The sequence below is a fragment of the Melanerpes formicivorus genome, unplaced genomic scaffold, assembly GCF_026170545.1.
Source record: "Melanerpes formicivorus ecotype bairdi unplaced genomic scaffold, bMelFor1.0.p_v2 SCAF_90, whole genome shotgun sequence".
In the NCBI taxonomy this organism is placed as follows: domain Eukaryota; kingdom Metazoa; phylum Chordata; class Aves; order Piciformes; family Picidae; genus Melanerpes; species Melanerpes formicivorus.
In genome coordinates this window covers 245,851-270,770 of record NW_027142442.1, presented here as the reverse complement: position 1 = coordinate 270,770, position 24,920 = coordinate 245,851, and the positions used below count along the sequence as shown (strand labels likewise).

Sequence of the window (24,920 nt, the reverse complement as noted above, 5' to 3'; positions counted from 1 at the left end):
AGAATATTCTCATCTGTCTGCAAAAGACTGCATGAATGAATCCCTAGAGGGATGGCAGTAAGAGGCTGAATAGCAAAAAGAGCAAAACCAGGAAGGAAGAGAATGAGCCATATACACTCTGGGAGCACGAGCAAAGCTGACTGTAAACTCAGTAGCTTACTCCTACGTGACACTGTCAGATTGAGAACACTAGAAAAAAATGCAGTGTGTTATACTTGAGGAACTAAGAGCAACCTCCATTACTAACACCTCCCCAAATTCAGTGACTGACAAACTCTCATTTACTGCTAAGCATGTCTTTTGCTTCTCACTCCAAACACCACCTCAGCTTCAATTTCTATGTGTGGTTTTACTTTTGGCATCTTTCTACTATACCAAAACCATTGACTTTCACACTGCAAGAGGGAATATTCATTCTCCAACAAAACTGTCAAAGGAAAGAGCCACCCCACCCCCATATCAAACTAAACTATTCACACAAGAATAAAAGGACACACTTCCAAGCACCAGAAAAAGAGGACACAGTCTCAAGCTGTGCCAGGGGAGGTTTAGGCCGGATGTTAGGAAGAAATTCTTCATAGAGAGAGAAATTGCCCTTTGGAATGGGCTGCCAGGGAAGGTGGTGGAGTCACCATCACTGGAGGTGTTTAGGAGGAGACTTGATAGGGTGCTTGGTTGCATGGTTTAGTTGATTAGGTGGTGTTGGATGATCGGTTGGATGCGATGATCTTGAAGGTCTCTTCCAACCTGATCTATTCTATTATATTCCATTCCATTCCATTCCATTCCATTCCATTCCATTCCATTCCATTCCATTCCATTCCATTTTATCCTACTCTACAAGCTAAACATGCTTGCTCTTGCCCCTGACAAAAAGCCATGCATCTATCTCAACTTGCTGCAACAATTGTGAAGCAAAAGCATTACTTGAAAACTTCTTTTTATTTTCAGCAGACTAATTGCTATTCTTTATTGCCGACTTTCAAATTATATTGACCTTATTTTTTATTGTTGATAGTATTACAAACATTTCTGTACAGAACATTCTTGGGCATGTGTGTATGACAACACACATGCACACGCAACTGCAAGTCTTCCAACAAGCTGTCAGGAAAAGACAATTGCTGCACTAACAGAAAGCAACTTTTATAGCTTCATGTAAAAACTGGGGGTACTGGTTGATAGTAGGAGGAACATGAGCCAGCAGTGTGCCCAGGTGGCCAAGAAGGCAAATGGTATCCAGGCCTATGTCAGGAATAGTGTGGCCAGCAGGAGCAGGGAGGTCATTCTGCCCCTGTACACTGCACTGGTTAGGCCACACCTTGAGTACTGTGTCCAGTTCTGGGGCCCCTCAGTTTAGGAAAGATGTTGAGTTGCTGGAACATGTCCAGAGAAGGGCAACAAAGTTGGGGAGGGGTTTGGAGCACAAGTCCTATGAGGAGAGGCTGAGGGAGCTGGGATTGCTTAGCCTGGAGAAGAGGAGGCCCAGGGAAGACCTTATTGCTCTCTACAACTACCTGAAGGGAGGTTGTAGACCGGCAGAGGTTGGTCTCTTCTCCCATGCAACCAGCACCAGAACAAGAGGACACAGCCTCGAGCTGCACCAGGGGAGGTTTAGGCTGGATGTTAGGAAGAAGTTCTTCATAGAAAGAGTGATTGGCCATTGGAATGGGCTGCCCAGGGAGGTGATGGAGTCACCATCACTGGAGGTATTTAGGAAGAGACTGCATGGATCACTTGGTGCCATGGTTTAGTTGATTAGATGGTGTTGGATGATAGGTTGGACTCGATAATCTCAAAGGTCTCTTCCAACCTGGTTAATTCTATTCTATTCTAGTTAAATTCATAATATGTAATGCCACTGGAGTTGAATTCTTAGGAACACAGAATGAATAGAAATGAAGTATTTAAGTCTAGCAAAAAATATGAGCCTGAAAGCCACTAACTTTTCATGCTATGCAAATGAAATTAGTTCTATGGCTGAATATTCCTTGATGAGCTGAAAGTGATGAGTCAGCCTTTTTGCCACCCAGTGGTGTAACTACTAGAGATTCTACTAAGCACAATGACTGTGAAAAGCTCAGATTGCTCCACAGTTCAACCCTTTACTGAATGATTAAAAGGTGTAAACCCTGCAAATGAATAGGAAACCAAAAATAGAGTATTTTATAAGCATAAACGTGCAAAGAAAGAAAATGAGGCTGTGGGAAGAAATCTGATTCTATTGCTTTGCCTAAGTGGAAAGAAAAGAGTCTATTAAGTTGTTTTGCATTTTCAGGTTGCCTGCTATTTCTTTTTTTCAGCTGTATTTGAGTTGACACAAACACAAGACCCGTATATCTCAAAGGGTCTTTGCCATTTTTGACCTTTTCCTCACTACTTTTTAATCTTTCCCACAATCTGCAAACAACATTGCGGAGGTAATCCCAAGAAAAGATGCTGTACTTAATTCTCCTGTTTCTGCAAAACAATTACAAAAGCTCAGTACAAGAACTACAAGGTCAATATACATTTTCTCCAAAACAAACAAACAGGGAAAAGTGCAGGTTTACTCATCTTTGGACTTATTACAGATTTACTCATGTTAGCAGTTATCTAGGCCCCTCCAGTGCAGAGTCCTGAGAATCAATAACCTGCAACTAATAGCAAATGGCTGTCCCCTCAAGCCACTTTTTCTAATGTTTGAAGAAAACTGGGCCAACTTTTTTCCTGGAGGAAAGAGGCCCCTGGGGTGACCTTACAGTGGCCTTCCAGTACCTGAGGGATCCTACAAGAAAGGTGGGGAGGGACTTTTTACAAGGACTTGTTATGATACGATGAGAGGGAATGGTTTGAAGCTTGAGGAGAAGAGATTTAGACTGGATATTCAAAAGAAATTCGTTACAGTGAGGGTGGTGAGACACTGGAACAGGTTGACCAGGGAGGTTGTAGCTGTCCCCCTTCCTGGAGGTTTTCAAAGCTAGGTAGGATGAGGCTTTGAGCAAGGTGGTCTAGTGGAAGGTGTCCCTGCCCATGGCAGGAGGATTGGACTAGATGATCTTTAAGGTCCCTTCCAACCCAAACCATTCTATGAGCCTATGAATCTCACTAAATCTCTTCTGTAGCATGTCAGAATGGCAGTCACAGGAACCTGATAACAAGTGAAGACTGAACTCAGAGTAGTTTTGCAATACAAAGCTAACTCTTTTTATTTCTCAGTACTTTGCCCAACCAAAATGCCACATACAATCAGCCAAGCCCTTGGCAGTAACAAAGAGGAAATCAACACACAGATGCATTGAGTGATCGGTGCCCCAAAGACACGTCACTGTGGGCTCTGCTGAGAGCACCATGGGTCAACTCAGAAGAATGAGGACTATCAACTTACTTTTAAGTAACTCTTACTCGGAAAGGTCCTGGATTTTACACTGACTTCTTACTTCAAGAAGCAAATGTCAGAGATTCACTGAAATAAGCCTTCAGAGCAGCGTTTTCTGGAAGCTCTCACAGATAATTTATAAGGGATGCCTAAGCGTTGTGGTAGTCAGCTTAAAGCAATCAAGACTGAGGCACACAGTAATGAAGTAACTACTGAGGTCATTGAGCAAGCCATGGTCGAAGTAAAACCAAAGTCCAAGGCACTGTATCCATGCTGTACCTCACTCCTGCTCCTGTCTCCCCTTAAATTCTCTCTTCTGTCAGAGAGGCTTTGGCAACCAATTTCAAGTGGACTTCAAGACACCCCTCCCTCTCCCCCCCCCTTTTTACTTATAATTATAGAGTAACATTTACACAACCAAAACATGAAGAGAAATTTCAAATAACTAAATCAGTCTTCATCCACAGTCCTTTATAATGAGAGACTTTCATTCACATGGCAGAGTATTTCTATATTAGAAGACAGTGTGCAGTGCACAGTATAAACAAACTTTGTGTAATTTCAATGGTAGGCAGCAGAAATTGACTGTCATTTGAACACAGAGAACTTCCAAACAGCTACAACTCTTTTAGAAGCCAGCCAGGTGAATTGAACAGTACAATCTCTGGCTACAGCTTAAGTTGTCCAAAAATCACAGCCAAAGAGAAGAATGTGCTCTTACAGGAACTCATTGAGAAACTTCTCTGCAAATGAAGCAAGAATAACCTAAATTACATTTTTGTATTAATGTCTTCGTTTTGCTTTATAGCCCAGGACAACAACAGAAGAGGCCTGAAAATATTCTGTCTGCTAAAATACCGAGAAAACTCAGATGTTTAATGGTTTAGGTGTTAATTCCTCAAAGGACTCTCAAAGAGAACAGTGAATTCATCGTTATTTCTATTAAATGACAGAAATTCTGACAATAATTGGGAAGGAACTAAAATGTGTTCAAACTACTGTAAGGTAAAGAAGCAATATTAATTGACATCTATTGCAACGCTCAGTGGAGTATAGTTTGAAGAGTTACCCTAAGCCTGTGTGAATTTGTTCATCAGTCCTGCCACTTCAGCTTTAAGATGTGTTATCTGGAATGATTTACAGGTACAATGGACTGAAAAGGAAGATGGTGCCATTTCACGCCGAGGAATGTTCCAATTATACTCTGTTATCTGCCTTAGCAATTGAGAATTACAACTACCTAAACTCTGGGTCCTCCTTTGTTAATAGCTTATGAAAGAATCTGGCAACATACTCTGCAGATGATTAGGATATGAATGAGATAAGCCATCACCATTTAACAACTGTGTATATGCCTAGTATTTTGAAGTTGGAAGTACCTACTCTGACAACACACAGTGTTTTTATTTACAGATTCTATACTGAAAACATTTCTCATCATAATATCAGTTTCATATACATGAAACTGAAAGTATTCTGTCTGCTAAAAGAAAACTCAGAAGTTTAACCATTTGGGTTTTAATTCCTTAAAGGGCTCTCAAAGGAGAGCAGTGAATTCATTCCGTGCTAGCAATTTAAGCAGGGGGGGAACATCTGTGTTACTTTCAATGCTTATTTATTTATTGTACTTGTGCAGAACCCTGCTACCATCCTTCATAAAGAAATAAACTGGGAAGGAGATCAAGAACATTTGAAGTTACTGTGGCAAGGGCAATTTTCTTACAATTCTCCGAGGATTCCAATCATTTTAGCAATGATGTTTCACTTGTCTGTCTCTCTCTCACTAGGTCATTTGCCCTCCTCTTTTGCATCTAGGCAGCAACTGTGTACAAATTGGTGAATATTTAAACACAGAAACCCACTTACAATTCTTTAAAAGACCCAGCCAATTATTGTTGTGGTATTCACTGCAGTTAATCGTGATGCATTTATTAATGTGTAAATATCAGACGTTTCCTTTGGCATTCTACCCTCTGCTTGCAATTCATTAACATATTGCAATTTAAAAATATTAGTCTCTGAGAAGACACCAGATTTCCATTGGCTTGCTCTCACACTTGCAAAGGCATTTTTATATTCCAAATGCATCAAAACAGCAGAATCTCTCGGCAGATACTAAGTGGGATTCACTGAAACACAATGTTAGTTCTAATGGATGGATGATTGTGTTTGGTCTTTTGAAACTTTGAAGTATAGGTAAGTCTTGATCACACAAATTAATAAATCCTAAAGCTGGAGTTAACAATAACCATTACACCCAAATTCTGCAGCTTAGCCCAGCCAATTTTTCAAAAGGTCAGGTTGTGAACTGGAGAAGATCAGGGAGGTCCACCGCATAGCTTTGTTGCCAGGCATCTCTCGTCTGGATTGTTGCAGGCATTTATTAGTATTCGTCAGCAGACTCAACAAAGCAAACAAGAAATTCAAGCACGAATAATAAAATGAAATGCTGCTATATAACCCTTTGTCATTCAGCAAATATGGGACTTTTTAGCTACATTGTTCCTAAACCTGGGTTACTACTTTAATTTTTCTCCACAGTGCTGACTGAATGAGTATGCATGTGTGTTAAATGCAGAGCTCCCTTAACAACTGCAGGACTGCCATTTAATCTGTTGGTAGATGGACCATTTCCTGTGGGAACTCTAGCTATGATTTCCAGATCCACCAAATAAATCTCAGATTAAGATTCCAAATGAAACCTGCCTTTGGCAGATAAAAAATGTCAAGATGGATATAAACAGTAAAATTATAAATTATCTAGGTGTTGCACGATGACTTGATGTGCGTTTTTTGTTTACACTTTCCCCGATATCACAACTATACAAGGCATTCATCAAATGTCACACTTTCATAATATTGGAGGCATCATTAAAACTGTTTGGCTAAGGACCTTGAAGTGTTTAAGCAGTAGCTCAAAAGTATATTTGTGCAAAGTAGAAGAATAAATTTACATATCAGCAGCAGCTCATAAGGGATGGGTAAATATTCTGTTTATCTCTCATTGTAATTCAGGTTAGTTTAAATACAGGGTTTCAGGATATCATTACAGCCTATATGGAGTTATTACATAATTTCCAAACATAGTGTCTGCTGGAGTTTTACTAAGCATGCTGTGCTTATGTTTCCTAAACCAGCTAAAAACAAAGTAAACCTTCCCACTCCATTTTTCTTTGGCTATTGTCATCCCGGACAATTGCTTTTCACATATAACCCCTTCCATTATCTAAATCTTAATGATCCAGAACTCCCTTTTATCTAGGCAGGGTCATGTTTCCTGATGCCCATTAATTATACTGAAAATTCTCTTATCCAAATGTACTCAACCTCCCTTTACAGCAAACAAACAACTAAGGCTTTGCTGAATTACAGTTCTAAATAAAATCCCATAAAGCTACAGCTTTAGAAGTGAAGAAAAATATCCTGTCTGACAGAAAAGAAAGGTCAACGTGCATAAAGTGCTAGTAAGACATTTTGCACATGCACCTTTTACTCAGAGCAAATGGTCTACTGAAGATGCAGGTGAATTCTCAGACTCCAATGGAAATCCTTAACATATATATATATATATATTATTACATCTCCACTCTGAACTTCAGCTTCCTTCTAGTTGTTATTAAAATAGAAGCAACAAAGGTGTCTAGAGAAAAAAAACCAAACCAACTTATTCTACTTTTGCTAGAGGTCTTCTAAAAGTCCTTCCACATGACTACATAAAAATTACTGACAATAGATCTTGCTCTCCATGAAGCATATTTCAAGACATTCTGAAGTTAGCTGCGCTCATACTTTATAAACACTTCAATGATTCAAAGTGCAGTACTTCAAGGTATGCATTTGCCCCATGTTTAATGGTTGTAGTACTCAGTGTGAGCAAGACACTACATATTTTCAAGGTCTAACAAAATCATATTCACAATACTCCAGGCAGATGCTGGATACCGAGCTTGGCTCTCATAAGCAATCTCTGCATGCAGCCTGCCAGAGGTGGACTGTACTTAACCACTTAAAATGTACTCGGTAAGAAAAGGCATCAGAAAAGGATAAATGAGAATTTATAAACAGGAAAAGGTGATTACAGGAAAGATCAGAGAGTATTTGATGATTATTTGATGATTTTTTCAGTTACTAGCTCCTTGTTATCTAGGTCATGGCACATTAATCCCTCTGTTTCTGTGCAACACCTTCCATACTTAGTGCTGCTCAACAGTTACTAGCCATTCTTCCTATGTTTGACTAGTGCAAGATGATCCTGTGAACCTCTCTTCTGCTCTTACACTGTTTAGAAAAACCTGTGATTACCCTTGCCACTTTGCAAGGCATTCTCTTGACAGCACAGTGAATCTGGTGCTGAAGGCATGGCACACATGGAAGACACTAATCAACTGAGCCATATACACGAAGAAGACTGCCTCTCTGTAGATCACCCATGCAATATCCAGGTCTTCTTTCTTTCCCTGGTAAACTGCACTCCTTGCTAAAAGAGGGAAGGAGAGGAAGAATAGGCTCACAATATCTCCTCTTGAGGCATGTAAAAGAAGAAACAGAGTTTACTATAGCCTTGGAAGAAGGGCTTCAGATTTAGTGTTTACATCTGTAATGGGTGTGTTTTGGAGAAAGGGGAAGTAGCACCTCTACAACTAGTTGCTTCTTGACCCAACTAGGCCATCAGATGAAAAAGCTTGACAACACATTAGCCTTCAAACTTTACCCCTTCATCTCTGTGTATGTGTTAGTGCATGTCTGTTAAATCACACAAACCCCAAAGTCTTTGCAACTACTATTCTAAAATCAAACCCATAACAACATACATTAAAATCATTACCCAATTAGAAAAACTTGCTACTTCTAATAAGAGAATCTACAAATAAGTGGTAAGGAACAGGAGTTCCTTTCTAGGAAGTTAGCAAAAAAAACTGCAGGAAGGTTAGCCTAGATGACCTTTAAAGGTCCCTTCCACTCCAAAACGTTCAGAGTCGATGATTTTACTTAACCCATGCATGGCTGTACATTGCCTCAGTTATGATGATTGTAAAAGGGACAGCTGGCAATTCATGGAATTTACAAATGGGAGTAAATAGACATTAAACTATTTCTAGAGAGGTTTTTATTTCCTGAATGTTATTCACTACCCAGCAAAAGAACTGAAAATGGTTTTTGTAAGCAATGGCCATGACACTACAAGCAAAGCTATAGCAGAATCTTAACAGAGAGCACCATCCACTCATGCAAGACCTGTGCATGCACAAACACACAATGCAATTAAGACAACTGTCCATGTGTAACCTTATCACATGCATGTGTCTAAGCAGCTATGTATACATAACTTGTTCATTAGGTCTGTATATTGATTTCCTGAAGGGAGCAAGACTGGAAAACAGCAACTTACCACCATATAAAACACTTTTCATATTTCCCTGTACAAGCTGATTCTGCAGTTCTGTTCCAACCTACATTACATCACCCATCTTTAAAGCTAGGGCTTCCTCTGAACTGCAGTTTTCCAAATATGAGAATATTTTTATAAACCAGACATTCTTTTTAAGGACAAAAAGTGACAGTGAAAGTGTCTATAAGGATCACAACTAAGAGCTGACATCAAATTCTTACAGGTGAAATTGGTTCATTAACTTGCTTTTTAATATGTGCTTTAAGTAGTGGTTTAGAAAAGGACATGTATTCATTTCTATGCTTAAGCAATATTAAACCCTCTTTTTAAGGAAGCAAGCTACTTTGACATCAATGATAAATCACCCTGTTACCTTGTTTTAGGAAATTCCAAATAATTATACAATGCTTTTGATTTTGGAGATAGCAAAATTACTATTTTGGTGTCAAAACGGATCAAACAGGACTTGACAGTCTAAGACTTTCACCTATTTTCTGTCCTGTCCTTAAAACTACAGATGCTCAGAAGTAAGAGACAAGGAAAAATATTACAACAGTGAAAGACTATCCAATATAGAACAAGTATAACTCCACCCATTCACACAGTACATGATATGAGTCAAATGAGACACAAATTCAGCTCCAGTATTTGCACACTTACTGCTTTCCTGTCCTGCAAACTCTTTTGGGAAACTGCTATACTGAGTTCAAAATGTATCTCTAAGTATGAAAAGCATCCAATTTCAGATTTCCTCTTGTGTTTTCACAGTATTAATTTTGTGTAGTTTTCATCAGGTATGTAAATCCTACTAAAGAATCATCTTCACCTAGGCGCAATGTGCTTCCCCCTCACTGCCACTGCAGGGCATAGATAGGTGCCTCTTTGCCAGTATGACTTTATAATGGGCTACCATCTGTGGCTTTCTAGCTTGGATCCTGAATATTTTCATTTGAAAATTAGAGTCTTCACTGGCCTGCTGCCAATACTCCTCATACATTCTCTCAAGTATACTTAGTCACTATCCTCCTATCAAGAACTAGGTGCTATGGAGATAAACACAACATTTAAATTAGATATAAACCCAAAACAATAAGACTTGCACAAAACCTCCTCTTCAGTTTTTCCCAATATAACACAACAGAGGCAGACAAATGTCTTTAATCCACACCAGCATACAACATTCCAAACAATATGGAAAGCTAGAAAGAAAATCTCAAGCACTTCAGATATACCCTTGTTAAGCACTTTATTTTATAACAGGTATTAACAGGCTACGTATTATTCCATATAACCACCATAACCTACCACTGCTTTGCACATGACATTTTTGTTTTGTTTTTTTAAATCCCATTGCTTGAGTGAATTTCCATCTACATTTCATCTCAGATGTGCTTTACCACTTTTATTTTTTAACCAGTAATTTAATCTCACCATTTCAGAATGTTATATGAAACAGCAAACAAATCATGAAGTCCTTATAAGGTTCTTCTACAAACATCTTTTAAACTTCCAGATTACAAGCAAGGAATAGCTAGATACAGGAGAGCTGCAAAAAGGAAAGATACCACAGATGACAAAGCAAGCATAGTACATACTCTCAAGAGAGACATGAACCTTAGTGATACTGTGAAAATGAAGGTTAAAAGTTGCTTTGATTTAGTAGTTCAATGAGAAAATGCACCAGTGTCCCTACCACGGGTATGAACTGAGCATTAAGTTGCTGCAATTTATTATCTTCATGGTAAGAAAATGCAATTGAATTATTAATACCCAAATAAATATTTCCTCATTCAGTAAAATACTTCCTCATACAAAGTAGTAGATTTATCCAGAATTCCTTTATTTTTATAATTCCCTGGGAATAAAAGCATAAGGCATTATGTGACTTATTAATGGTCAACACCCCCTTAAAAACCCCAAACAACAAAAACACCCCAAACTCTATCAACTTTATTTTTCTCTATAGAACAACTTCTACTGGATACACAAATGCACTTCAGAAAGGTTATTATTTCCAAGCTCAACTTAAAGCATCAGAAGAATAGTACACATGGAAGTCAGTAATACCCAGTGCTCAAAGCATCTGTGAGCAGCAGCACACCATTTCTTGCAATTAGACAGAAAATACTTCACAATCAGTCTATGGTGTTCACTTGCCTACTTTGGAAAAGTTAACCTTTTGAACCATTCTTAGGGTATGCTGACCCCTAAAGGTCTAAAAATACTGAAACTGATGAAGCCATTACACATTCCAATTGTCAGAATACAATTCTCCACCACGTTACTCCACGATGACTACTTTTGTTTTCAGGGTGCATGACTCAAATACATTTTAAACTTCACTCAGTAATAGCTCAAAATTCCATGAATTAAAAGGTGTCTACAAGTAGTTTATTTTACAGGATAATATAGACAGAAATTCTATGACATATGTGAAACTGCATCATTCCCAGATAGAGTATTTCTTCTAAGCAACAGACTCTTCATGAGAAACTTGACATTAATGATCTTCTCAGAAAGAATATGCATCATTAAATTCCAACAAAGGGGGAAATACACAAGATGCTATCAAGCTCTAATATAGGAAGCACTTTTGAGGCTGAGGCATTTATGTCTTTGATTTTCTTTTTAACTGTCTTTGATTTTCTTTTTAACTTTCATATAGCCAGTTTCTGAAGAACAAAATACAAAAATCCTTCCTCTTATGATGTACTGAAGGTCCCCTTCCTGTGTCTTTCCTGCTCTTCCATCGACACTTTTGTCTACTCATAAGTCACTTCCTGAGGACTCTGTTCTGTAAAACCAGTCATTCACATAACCTGCTCTCAAACTCAGGGCTTCCACCCCCTCTGCCCCAAGTTTCTGCAATGAAACAGAAGAATGTATCTAAAGGCAAAATTCTGGTCATCCACATTGAGAAAGATCCTTCCACCCAAATGAGACTCCATCACAACTCCATGAGCCATGGAAGTTACAAGTTAATCAAGGTCCCCTTTACATCCAAGCATACCTTACAGTCTATATTTAGCTGAGGTAATAATGAGAAGCTTGTTGATATTAGCAGATGGCTTAATCTTAATGTAACCATGCATGAACAGCCAAGAAAGTTACTTTCAGACAGACTTCAAATTAGTTGTTAACCCATTAAGAAAAAAAAATAGGTTAGAAAGTAAATTGCAATGTACAGACTGTGAATTCAAATAAGATTTCTCAAAGTCATACAAAGAACATCTTCAGTAACCCAGAAAACAAAAATAAAGCTGATGATTTATATTCCTGCAGTTTCTTTGCTATTACCACAAATACTTTAAAGCAGCACTGTGTAGATATGGTTTGATCCCCCCCCACCCTTTCTGCCAAAGTCAGTCATATATCAGCAAGAACAAATACATTCCAGTCACTGCCTAGCACTGGTACAACACCTAAGGTTCCTTTATTAATACCTTAAAAGTCCTTACCTTTTGACCAGTTCTCCATTTGTTCTTCTGAACTTGTTTGATCTGGCACAGAGTCCAGTTTTTGCTTGAAGAGTTCAGAGCTGAAATAAAAGGAATTTAAAATAAATAAATTGGAAGCAATATATCATAACACACCTCTACTTTTCCTTCCTTTGACAGAACATTTACAAGACCAATCACTTAAAAATACCTCCATCAGAACAATAAAATCTGTTAAACAGTCAGTGCTAAAGTATATTTCTCAGTAATTTTTTTTTCCCCATCTAATTTTTAGAATGACCTTGTTCAGCTTTCTGTTATGTGCAACACCTTTAAAAAAATTGTATTAGTTTGTCTTGCTGTCTAGGGTCTGGTCCTGGAAGCACAGCCCAAGTCACACCGAGTGGTCCTGCTAGAGGCAGCAAGACTGCTCACTTTGGTAGTTATCACACCGAGTGGTCCTGCTAGAGGCAGCAAGACTGCTCACTTTGGTAGTTATTACAGACAGTGGAATGTATTTCACTTTACAACCCACTTTCTCCCCTGCTTTAATTTCCTGGATAAAATACAGGTAAAGTGGACCATGGTCGCTCTAACTCTGAACTTGTAGGTTCTTCTAAACAGCTAAATAATCCACCTCAGTATTTGCCTATGTATTATTTCAGACCATGCAGTTAATTACACAGTGCAGTATTTCACATAATCAAAGACCTTCAAGAAACAACCCTCAGCACTGAAAAGCAAGATTTGCAGGAGAATGTAATGCTATCAGGTGTTAAAATATATGCTCTCTTCTGTGTTAAAAGATCAACTATATTCTCTGTCTCAGGGAAATCCAACTAAACGTGTAATCTTGCCAATATAGTAAGCTTACCACAAATGTTATTACTTATTCAAGCACTTCTTTTAGTATGCATTGTACAAAGGACAATTTTCCAACTTATGCTTATTTTGTATGCTTTCCCTGCTGTATTTTTTTTAAATACATTTATTAAAGAGACCTCAAAGTGGCTGGGTCACAAAAATCCCCCAGAGTTGCCATAGTGCTAATAAATGCAAGAGTTATGTTGTTTGTTTTTGTTTTGTTTTAAAGTACATTTTAAAATTCAAACCTATACCATGATACATATTCTAACTCATAAAGCAGCAGAAGAAATTACTTTGCCCTATAACTACTAAGAAAGCAAATGTTTTTGGTTTGGAGACTAGCATAACAATCATGCAAACATTTCAGATTCAAAACTAAAATTTATATTGAGCATTTAAAAATACATTTGGTTCATATTGGTGGTTAACTATTAAATGTGCCTGAGGGAAAACAGAAAAAGGGTGCATGATTTGATGTGCTTAAAAAAAATAACAGCTTCACCTCATATCCCAGAACTGAGCTCCCTACAAGAATCCCTCAAATGAAGCTGCGTGCTTCTTTTTCAATTCTGTGTAACTGTGTTGGTTTGGAGTTGGCAATCTTTTCCTAAGTTCCTCATTTACTTTTGGATTAGCTGAAAATATAGAGGGTTATTAATATCAAGAAATAGGTTTCTGTCAGTGAAGCCATTTCCCTACATATTGCACAAAAAGGTTCATAATAATTGCAGTATTTTAATAAGATATTCATATAGCAAGACATGAAGAAAATACGGTATTTAATAACCTCTGGAGTATTTTAAAACATGACTTAGGGCCTTAATGTGCCTAGTAATATACTATTTAAAAATCATAATTTTATCCCTTCACAATATACAGTCATTCTTCCTCGCCATTTACCCAGCTAATGAATGCCAGCAATTAGTAAAATGTAATCCCATTGCACAATCATTTTAATGCTTTTAGCACTCAGAAAAGTAAACACCAAATTAATACTGCTCAAGCCATATCAGATCCTAGTTGGAAGCAAGCAATTATAGTTCAGCTCCTCAGGTGTAATTAAATGATTGGAATGATTTAGTTCCATAAATGCAAGTTAATTCATAAGCAAGCAACAAATATACTGGGAGTAATTACAAGAAACATTGACAGTCTAAGCAGGGCATGTGCCTGCATGTACCTGAGGTAGGAAAATGCTGCCCTCTCCTGGAAATAATAAGACTATGGCACAGCAAGAACGAGACCAGTCAAGAGGCTCCTTTTGCAGACTTTGTCTAAATAGGTGAAATGTGCTCTGCTAGCAATAGGAATTTTCTGGTTTACACACACAGAGAAAATAAAAACATCGTTGATGTCAAAGCAGGGCAACCTACTGATCCAAGTCAAACAGAAAGATGCTTTGGGTTTACAGTGTATTTGCCCTATTATTAGAAAGAAATATATTAGTAGACAGAAGAATGAAAATATTCCATGAATTGGCTGTTCTGAACAAATATGCTTCAGTAGAGAGTTAACTTATGCACAACACTTACTTATCATTCCAGGTGTACCTTTACAACAGGTGCTTTGAACACAAGGTATTTTTAGAATCAAAACTTACTGAATCATCATTAGTTGGAGTTAAACTTCACCACATCAAACAACAGTCAGAAGCTGGCCCTGAAGATTCTCCCGGAATGACTCATGAGAAAAGTTAAACACAATTATTTTAAAGCTTTTCTCTACTTTCATTTGAAGACAAACTGTTAATAATCAATCTGCCTCATAATCAAAAGAAAATATAGCTGCAGCTAAAAATAAAGTATAGTGGGAGACAGGGACAAAAAAAGATATGAAAATACCAAATGAAACTGTAACACCATATCTAGAGTTAAAATAAACTCTAGAGCTCATTTCCTTATACTCCATTTATTGAACTGGAATTAGTATTAAGATTACTAGTTAAAAAACTAAATAAAAAAATAGGCCTTATCTGCTGAATACACAACAGTCACATAAAAATTCAGACTAAATATTTAAGTCTAAAATCACCTACAAATATGAATATAAAGTAACCACTATAGTCCTGCTAATGAAAGAAATCCCAGATCTACCTATCTTGCCCTCTAGAGAAATAAAAGCTTCCCAGCGCTGCATAAAGCAGCATGGGAGAAAAGTCATACGCTGTGGACAGCGTTTGTCTGGTTTCCACCCGGAAAAACTGACTGTAAGAAAGCTCCCCCCATCACCAGAAAAGCCTGAGATTGTTCTTTACCAATAGCACTTTGGCATCAAAATATTTCATTGTTCCAGGTCTTGGTTTATTTGAAAACAAACCCAAGATGTACGCGAGCACCTGCGCCGTTACCTTCCCGACTGTGGAAAGGAACTAAGTTATTTTAATAAGTCATATTATTAAAAGTTTAAAATGTACAGCACATTTGCTTTGCCCTTTGATGTCACAGTCCTATTTTTCTATTCCAATCTTGTACACTGTAAGTTAATTGCTTTTGGAAACTACTTATTATTCATGTAAAAATTAATGTGCCAATGTGTTTAAATCCTTTTAAATGACCATTCATGCATCTTTCTTCTTTAAGTACCAATGAAATCTGTCAGAGATATCAATGCAAGATGGTCTTAGAGAAAGTTCTAATAAAGAGGGTTTTTTTTTCTGCTAACATAAGATTTTCATTTTCGTCAACTTTACTTAAATTCCATTAATTTTTTAAGCTGCTTTTAATAAATTCACAAGTAAAAAATTTTAGGCTCCATAGTCTGTCATTTGTGTTCCAGCTGACTTTATGAATATTAATAACAGTGTTATCCTGATTAAATAGGCTTCATATAAAATCCCTGTGAATCCTATAGCTCAGACATCTCATTTTTCCAACTCTTTATGAATTTGGATTCAGACATTAAACTGGAGGAAACCTTAAAAAACAGATTCAGTGGTACATTCGGGCACCATTAAGCAAAAAAAAATTAGATGTCCTAATAATTCAAATAATTAAAATTGATGGGGCCACACACTGAGATTTCAGACTTTCTGTAAACCTGCAACATATTTTAACTCTAATGAAAACACCAACACTTCACAGAATAACGAATTAAGAATCTATTATAAAATAATAATAATGTCTGTCCTTATCCTTACCTTAAACAAGGGATGATACAATCTTAACTCTTCGTACACAGAGTGCTGACTCGCAGAGGCATTTCCCAAAGAAATCAGTGGATACTTAATTACATTCTAGTTTATCATGGGTGCCCAGTGATAGAGAGCATTAACTTTTAATTTCTTTATCCTCCAGCAAAACCAACCTTTCTTCTTAAGAATATCAAGGAGAAGCACAGAGGAAATTTTAACAATACCCTACAAGACTCATGCAAGTCTCAAACTGTCAACTTCTTTTCATGCTTATGTGTTTGCATTATTTAACATCTATGACAGATAAAAATGGAAAACTAAGCTCACTGCATTGCCTTCACTATTTCTTTTAAACAGTGCTAACTAAAATCATGACTCCCTCACTGATTCAGGGATATATTCTGCAAAAATGGCCATCAAAATAATTTGCCTTCCAGTACCCTGAAATATGAATGGATTTTAAGACAAAAAAAAAAATTTAAACCAAATATTGTCTCATTCATTTCAGTCTTGCTTTTAATTACTCATCAACAAAAATGCTCCAGAGGAGTTCAAGAAAAACAAGAGGTATATGAAAATAATGAACGCCTCCCAAGGTAAGAAGCACACAGTGCTTCACTTGGGCAGTTCTGGGTAACTTCTAGTGCAGTTCTAGCAGTATTTCCACTTCCAGAAGAAAAAAGTCTTTGCAGAATATATATTATACAACTGAGCACCCCACAATAACATCCAACTTTCAACCACCCGAACAGTGCTGTTGACCCAAGGTATTTAGATTAGCAACAGCCTGTTGTAGCTGCCAATACCTGGCCAGGAGAGTGGCAAGTCCATCTTCTAATCTGGAGTTCAGTTACTGACTCCCTGTCCTCAGAAACTGAGAGGCTTTCATATGGAGCCCAAATGACTCCAAACCTTCTTTACTTGGTCTTGCCTTGACAAACTTTGAAGACAACTAGCCAATCATGGACTAAGCTGCTTTGAAAGGATGCAAATGCTTGCTAGTGCTGATCAAATTCATCTTCACGAAGTCCTTTAGTCTTGGGAGAGTTTTTCCACAAGAAGAGCTACCCAGCCCACCCTGCCTCTAGTGGCACAAGAAATCAGCTCCCAGCACCCCTAGGAAGAGCACTGAGGCAGTATGTGCCCACCTTAGTGATGCAGTTGACAGTTGCCATTGACAGTAGAAGGATGGAGCAATGCAAGGGATGGCACACGATGTACTTCATGGATCTGGAAGTCACATTAAATAGATTACCAGGATCTCTCATAATATCCTGAAACGTTTTGCCTCGGGCAAGCTAAACTAAAAAAACCCTCTGATTTAGAAGCCTACATGACATAAAAAACAGTTAACCTCTAGGAGCATTTCTCTAGGCAACAAACAGTTTTCTTAACCCAGGTGATGTCAGATTTTGATTCAATGACACACTTCTCCAAAAAAGTCACATTTTCTCTCTAACTTAAGAAACTTTATGGCAATTCAGAAATCTAAAACAACCCAAAATAAGTTAAAATTTGCCTTGGGTGGTTATAAAAATACCAGTCAAAGAATAACTGAAATTCACTTCAAATATTTGTCAAATATGGACTAAGATCCAGCTATTAGACACTTGAAAGCTGTGAAATTAAGCATACTTTGATATTTGATTACAGAGACACTTATTTTATAGTAGCCTATTACTTTTATATATTTTCAAATACAAATGATTAAGGTAAAATATTCTGTTTCTCTCTGAAAGAATACAAAATCTAGGCAAGTGGATTGACCCTGTGAGTGGATGGACGTAGCATGAGCAGTACTTGAAGTTTAAAACTCCAGCACTGCTACAAAGACTTCAAGATTTTGGTTTATCTAAGTAAATGAATTGTCTGGAAGATTGATAAAAACATTTTCCCTGAGGGAAGTCACGTAATAATCCCTGGCTTTTCTTACCTACTGATTCTCGGCCCAAAAGGAGAGGAGACATTTGCAGCTGGTTCCATTTAACCTGCATGAATCAGAGAAGACAGAGAACCAGGGCTCAGGCATTTTATTTTTTTTTATGCTGTTGCTGTAGCAGCTTCTTCAGACTCTCATCAAAGAATCTGCACCTGATGCTTTTCACAGTGGCAAATGCTAAGTCAAAGAGAGCTCGTTCTTTATCTCATGCTTTTGACAAAGGCCAGGGAGGATGTATAAAAATGCATTTTCAACTGTGTCATACAGGTTTCACCTATTCCTGAATTAAATGTAATTAGATGTAGGACATGTACTTTACACTCTTTAATTTTCCTAATTTCTGCTATTAGTTCAGTGTTTTCAAGGCTTAATTTTCTCTATGCATATCAGGAAGTATTTTATGTGCATATTAGATCACCAACAGCCCCGTGTCTCCTCCTCTTTGTTATACTCTCTCTCTCTCTCCCCTATTAACAACCAAGATAACAATCTTTGTTTGGATTTCATTTATTAAACAATCAGCCTGCTCTGTTCTTTATTTCCTAGTATTCAGTTGTCCTTTGTCCTCTACTTTTCTTTTTCCCTTAGTTTTCTCTGCTCTTGGACAATACATGCCTTCTTTTTACTCCCCCCGCCAGACACCTCTTTGAAATGTAAACTGCAGAGGATCTTCTCAAAGACTGTGTCTCTGTTTTCCCCCCCCCCCCCAGCTTTTCTTTTCTTTTGTGAAGCAGTTTTCCTCCTGGACACTTTCATTAGTATTATTTTCACTCTACTAGTGGAAATTATGATGTACTTTGGTCAAGTGCAGAACAACCTTTAGCCATCCTCCGGTTTTGTTGTAAACACTTCACTAGTCTTATAACTCAATTATTATACATCAAACGGGCAGTCAGAGCTCCATTTCTAAACAGTTTACAAGCAGACTGTAATTTCCATAGTCTTAAAGGATAAAGATAAATATGTGTATTTTAAACTATCTGTTGTCTTACCTGGAGCCAAAAGAATATTTAATAGAATATTTTAGTAGAATCAGCACTACATGACAGTGCACCACCTGCACTGTGTTGACAGGATCATAGCCAGCAAAAAGAAAGGAAAGTGATTTATCAGCTCTATTTGGCACTTGTGAAACCACATCTGAAGTGCTGTATTCAGTCTGACCCTCCCTGATATCCTGAAGTCCACACAATTATTAGGATTCTGCAGCACACAGCTGATGGGCAATATGAAAGAGTTGAGTTGGTTTTAAGAAGAGAGGGCTAAAAGGGAATTTTATTGAAGTTTAGATGCCTTGAAAGCAAACATACAGAGGACAAAGACGTATTCTTCTCTTGGAGACAAGTTATAACACAGAAAACTCAGACTTACAGGTAACAGATTCTTCAGAGTAAGGAAGGTCATTGGAACAGCTTGCTCAGAATCTCCATTGTGGGAGACATGCAAAAGCCATCTGGATACAGCAGCCCAATCTAACTTTGGGGATGACCCGCTTCTGAACAGAAACGTGATCTGGATCACAGTCACAGGTCACTTCCTGCCTACCTATTTTATTAAAGACTGCAACAGAACAAAACCACAAGAACTAGGATTCCTAGAATATGCTAAAGTCTGGGTTGCTTTCTGCTTTACAGACTAAGACACCAAAGCAGGAAAGAAATCCAAACCCAGCAGCAAGGCACAACCAAAAATGACCCAGGTGAGAGGCAGAAAACTGGGCAACAGCAGCATCAGTGAAGTATTTTGAACACTACTTGTTTCAAGCATCCCTCATTTTTTAAATTTCCCGCCCCCAGTTTGATACAAGACTAGATGACATCACATTAGGCCAAATGGTGAATGCTAGATTTCATGACATCCTTCAGAAAACCACTACTTTAAACCACTGATACAGGTATCTGTCCTGGCTTTCTGAAGGTATTTGACTCAAGCCCCATAGAATTCATCACCTCAAGGAAAATACCATTTTAACTAAAGGGCTTCAAAGCTAATTATGAGAATTATTCAAGAAACTTTTGAGTCCACAAGGCTTATGTTTGCAAAACTCATTGTATAGTATATTCAATATATTGAAAAGTCCCAAACCAGAATTTCTATCACAGAAATAAGTTGCTAGCCTACATTTTACTACAAAAGAAAAAATAATTCACAGAACATTATAGGCTCATAAAAATGGGCAGTGACTTGGTGCCAGCTTCATAGACCACTAGTGTAAGTATTAGCATTAAGCAGAAATGGTGTATCCCCTGCCAAAAGCATTCCAGTGTAATTTTCAGCTGCCTTCAGAGACAGAAGGAAGACAGGAACTTATCGAAGGAAAGGAGGCAACAAAGCACACTGAAGCAGAGAAACTCAGTTTATCCAGCCAACTCACATTTCTCAAAGTACCTTCAAACAGCACCACTTTTCCTGACAGCAAACACACTGAAAAGCACAGAGGCTACATTGTGGATATTGGAGCCTGACCAAAAACTATCATGAGGACTGAACATGCAGAGGCCTGTCAGAAATCTGCCAACCTTTCAAGACACAGTCCTGTGTGTGGGGAAAATGAGAGGGGCCTGTTGGTCTCTTGCAGAGAAATACAGCTGCACCAGTTACATATCTGTCAAACTCTTTTGAACAGCATGAAAACACAAGTCCACCTCTGCTGCTCTTGTATGCCAACATATCCAGTGCACTGGTTCTACCCAAAATTCTTTACCCACTTGAATTCAACTGTATACACTCCAGGTCCTGAAGAGAATCACAGCAACCGAAATTTCACAAGTTAAAAGAGCAGAGAAAAAAATAAAACCACACTGACAGCAGATGATTCAGATCTGTTCTACATAAGAGAATTAATTAACCTGTCAGTCATCTAAGAAAATAAGACTACCAAAAGCATGACTGCTCCCTAAACTACACTTGCACAGCAGTAAGAGCATTCGAACATACAGTGTTGCTCAGGTGCAAAAAGACATATATTTAGCCTCAATAAACAAAAGCCTTCATGTCTTGTTTTCTGGGTGTGTCTGGTTTTGTTTGGTTTTCCTTTGTTTGTTTAAATCTAGTAACTAAACCCAGTCCATAGCATCTTCATTGACTACGAGTAGTAACTTCATTGTGGTAAGTGAGAAGTGGAGGAAGCTCACAGAGGAATGTTCAGGACACGTTCAAAGGGCAACAAAACCAGTGAAGAACCTAAAGAACAAGTCCTGTAAGGAGTGACTGAAGGAGCTGGGGTTGTTCAGTCTGAAGGAAGCTCAGGGGAGACTTTAACCACTCTGCACAACTACATGAAAGGAGGCTGTACCAAGCTGGGTGTTGGTCTCTTTTCCCAAGTAACACGTGATAGGACAAGAAGAAATGGTTTCAAGTTGTACCAGAGGAGGTTTAGATTGGATGTTAAGAAAAATTCCTTTATTGAAAGGGTTACCAGGCATTGGAATGGGCTGTGCAGGGGAGTAGTTGAGTCACCATTCCTAGGGGTATTTACAGGATGTGTAGATATGGCACCTGGGGACATTATTTAGTGGTAGACTTGGCAGAGTTAGGTTTACATTGGACTTGGTGATCTTAAAGGTCTTTTCCAACCTAAAGAATTCTGTAATTCTCTGTTTGTTACACATTAACATTTCAGTGTTTTCAGCACCTATACATTGGCTGTATGATATACAATGTGCTTTCTATATGATATGTAACATGCCCCATTGTGTGCTGTGGTTTATGATTAGCAGGCTAGTCTTTTTTAGAAACTTAATCCAAATGTTTCCCTGAAAGTTACAGCAAAATTAAAGAAACTTGAAGGCCAGCACACTTTAAAATAGCAAGCTACACATCCACAGATCTTCTTGGACCATCAGAGAAGGAACAGATCTACTCAGCTCAGACAGAACAAAAATTAGAGACAAGTCAATGAAAATAAATCCATTGAGAATGTCCAGAGTTTAAAAAATGAGGAGACTAAACCTGCAAACATTCAGCACCAGAGAGTTATTGCACCACTTCCTGTTCTTGCACCAGCAAAGGAAGATTACAGCATTAAAGGGGAGCTGCCATTGACTTCGAAGCAGTGCTGGGCAGGTTGGAAAATAAATAAATAAATAAAGCAACAAGAAAAACAAAAAAGAAAACAGGGATTAGCTAAAGTAGCTAATCATCAGACACATTATCACAGACTTTTCTGACAGTCGGGTTCTGCACATTGGCCACAACAACCCCATGCAGAGCTACAGGCTAGGGTCAGAGTTGCTGGAGAGCAGCCAGGCAGAGAGGGACCTGGGGGTGCTGGTTGATGGTAGGCTGAACATGAGCCTGCAGTGTGCCCAGGTGGCCAGAAGGGCCAATGGCATCCTGGCCTGCATCAGGAACAGTATGGCCAGCAGGAGCAGGGAGGTCATTCTGCCCCTGTACACTGCACTGGTTAGGCCACACCTCGAGTACTGTGTCCAGTTCTGGGCCCCACAGTTTAGGAAGGAGGTTGACTTGCTGGAGCATGTCCAGAGAAGGGCAAAAAAGTTGGGGAGGGGCTTGGAACACAAGCCCTGTGAGGAGAGACTGAGGGAGCTGGGGTTGCTTAGCCTGGAGGAGACTCAGGGGTGACCTTATTGCTCTCTACAACTACCTTAAGGGGGGCTGTAGACAGGCAGAGGTTGGTCTCTCCTCCCAGGCAACCAGTACCAGAACAAGAGGACACAGTCTCAGGCTGCACCAGGGGAGGTTCAGGCTGGAGGTTAGGAGGAAGTTTTACACAGAGAGTGATTGCCTATTGGAATGGACTGCCTGAGGAGGTGGTGGAGTCACCATCACTGGAGGTGTTCAGGAGAAGACTTGATAGGGTGCTTGGTTGCATGATTTAGTTGATTAGGTGGTGTTGGATGATAGGTTGGACACGATGATCTTGAAGGTCTCTTCCAACCTGGTCTGTTCTATTCTATTCTAAATCAAATACACCAGTTTCCCAATCAAATTGCTGCAATATTTTTGTCTACATCAGGGAAAACAATGTATTCATCCTTTAATCTTCATTTGGAAAATATCCAAAACCTTCTCCCAGCTGAAACTCACCACAATGTCATCTTCACTCAGTAGGAAGCTAATGCCTACTATGTAAAAAGACACAATCCATCTAAAATGCTGGAGTTACAAACAATGGAAAACTCAAATGTCTTCCAAAAGAAAAGGCCAGGACAACTTTTAAGCACAGGCAGAACTGTCAGGCTGCCCATAACAAAAGCACTGTCATTTCTGTTCTTGTTAGACCAAAGAGTTCAATTTTGGTTTCCTTTCTTTGTTTTTGTTTGTTTGTTGTTGTTGGGGTGGTGTTTGTGTTTTTTCAATGTATTTCAAGAAACAGATCATTTTTATTCCTTGGTCTTGTCATCATTCCCTGTATTTATACACAGCATGGGGAATAAAGAAGCTGGACAGACTTGCTTTTTTTTAAAAGCCTCAACCACCAAAACAACCAACTGAAAAAAACCCAAACATTTCTTTACTGGGTTTTGAGGAAAGGTCACCTTAAACCCTTCATAAGCACACTATTCAGCCAAAAACATGAAAGCAATTTACAGCGCAGAAGCTTTTAAGAACTCTGAGAACAAACTCTCAGAGAAGTTCCTGTAAGTTGAGGGTTATACAACTGACAGAAAAAAAAGTTCTTGGGGGTTCTGAGCTATAAAATCAGATTCAATCTGAAGAGACAAGTGGGGGAAGAAACCCAACAAACAGAGCTCTTTGCCAACTGAAACAATTCTGTGATTCTTGATAAACTCCTGGAAGAAGTCGAGACCTACTATTATCCAGTCAGCTTCAGCAACATTATTCCCTTCAGTTTTATGTTCTTTCTTGCAGACTCAGCATAAATTCAGATATCTTGCATGTATTATGCCTTGATTCATCAAGCTACATTAATGTTTTCACTGCCCAAACACTTGACACTAGAGGTGAAAAGAAGAAATGATGTGAGCTCGCAGAAGGTTGAGACAGCTGCTAAATATCCGTCCCACACCTGCTACTCCTTGGTGGTGCAAAGGAGCTCTAAATAAAATCCTTCCTTAGCACTTCTGAAACCCAGGCTTATTTTGATGACTGCTGTCCCTTGCACATAATCATGCTGCACAGTTTGCTTGTCAGATGTCCTGGGCCTTACAAGTTACACTGCTTGGCATCACCAAAAAAATTAAGATTTTTAAAATCAAGACTTTATAGCTATTGAAACACAGATAAAACATGAGATGAAGCCAGGAAAATTCCAGCCAATAGTTTAAATACTCATAACTCTGAAGACAGTCTCAGACATTGTGAAGAGGCTATATTTGCAGACCACAGAGTTTTACCTCCCACTGAAGGAGCATTTGACAAAGTTAGGTATATGCACTACGATGTCTTCTGTGATAATTGTACCACTAAGAAAACTACTGAACTGCCTCCTATTTCACAGCTAAACTGGGAGGCTTCTGGAATACTTCTAAAAATACACTATGAATAAAGGTGGCTTCATATTAATGTTTTGCTTGTATGATTCCTTCCTGTCAAAGGCAAATCTTAACATACCCAAACTTAAATTAAGCCCTTTTTGCTTTTACATTATTAGGGTAAAGTTATGTAACTTTGACACTGTTTTCAAAATAGTCTTCAACATTATTCTTTTAATTTGTTCAAGACTTCAAACCAACAACATCTAATCAATTACTCCCATCTGTAAGTCATAGCCCACTTGTGTTTTCTTACCTTAGCCTGGAGAGAAGGAGACTCAGGGGTGACTTTATTGCTCTCTACAACTACCTGAAGGGAGGTTGTAGACAGGTGGATGTTGG

General features: G+C 38.4%; 1 protein-coding gene across 4 annotated transcripts in view; it reads right to left on the bottom strand.

Moving 5' to 3' along the window:
- The window catches only part of MIPOL1 (mirror-image polydactyly 1), a 224,678-nt gene that overhangs the window by 177,248 nt on the left and 22,510 nt on the right, over nucleotides 1-24,920 (bottom strand). Inside the window, exons 2-3 of one of the 4 annotated variants that reach the window (XM_068165581.1) lie at nucleotides 18,115-18,169; nucleotides 12,206-12,285 (exon numbers count right to left, since the gene is read on the bottom strand). In XM_068165581.1, coding sequence (XP_068021682.1) covers nucleotides 12,206-12,285; nucleotides 18,115-18,164 — 130 coding nt within the window. In that variant the 5' untranslated portion in view covers nucleotides 18,165-18,169. Of the gene's footprint in view, nucleotides 1-12,205; nucleotides 12,286-14,231; nucleotides 14,313-18,114; nucleotides 18,170-24,834; nucleotides 24,846-24,920 lie in introns of those variants that run through there. The other 3 variants (XM_068165584.1, XM_068165583.1, XM_068165582.1) reach the window with 3 other exon arrangements.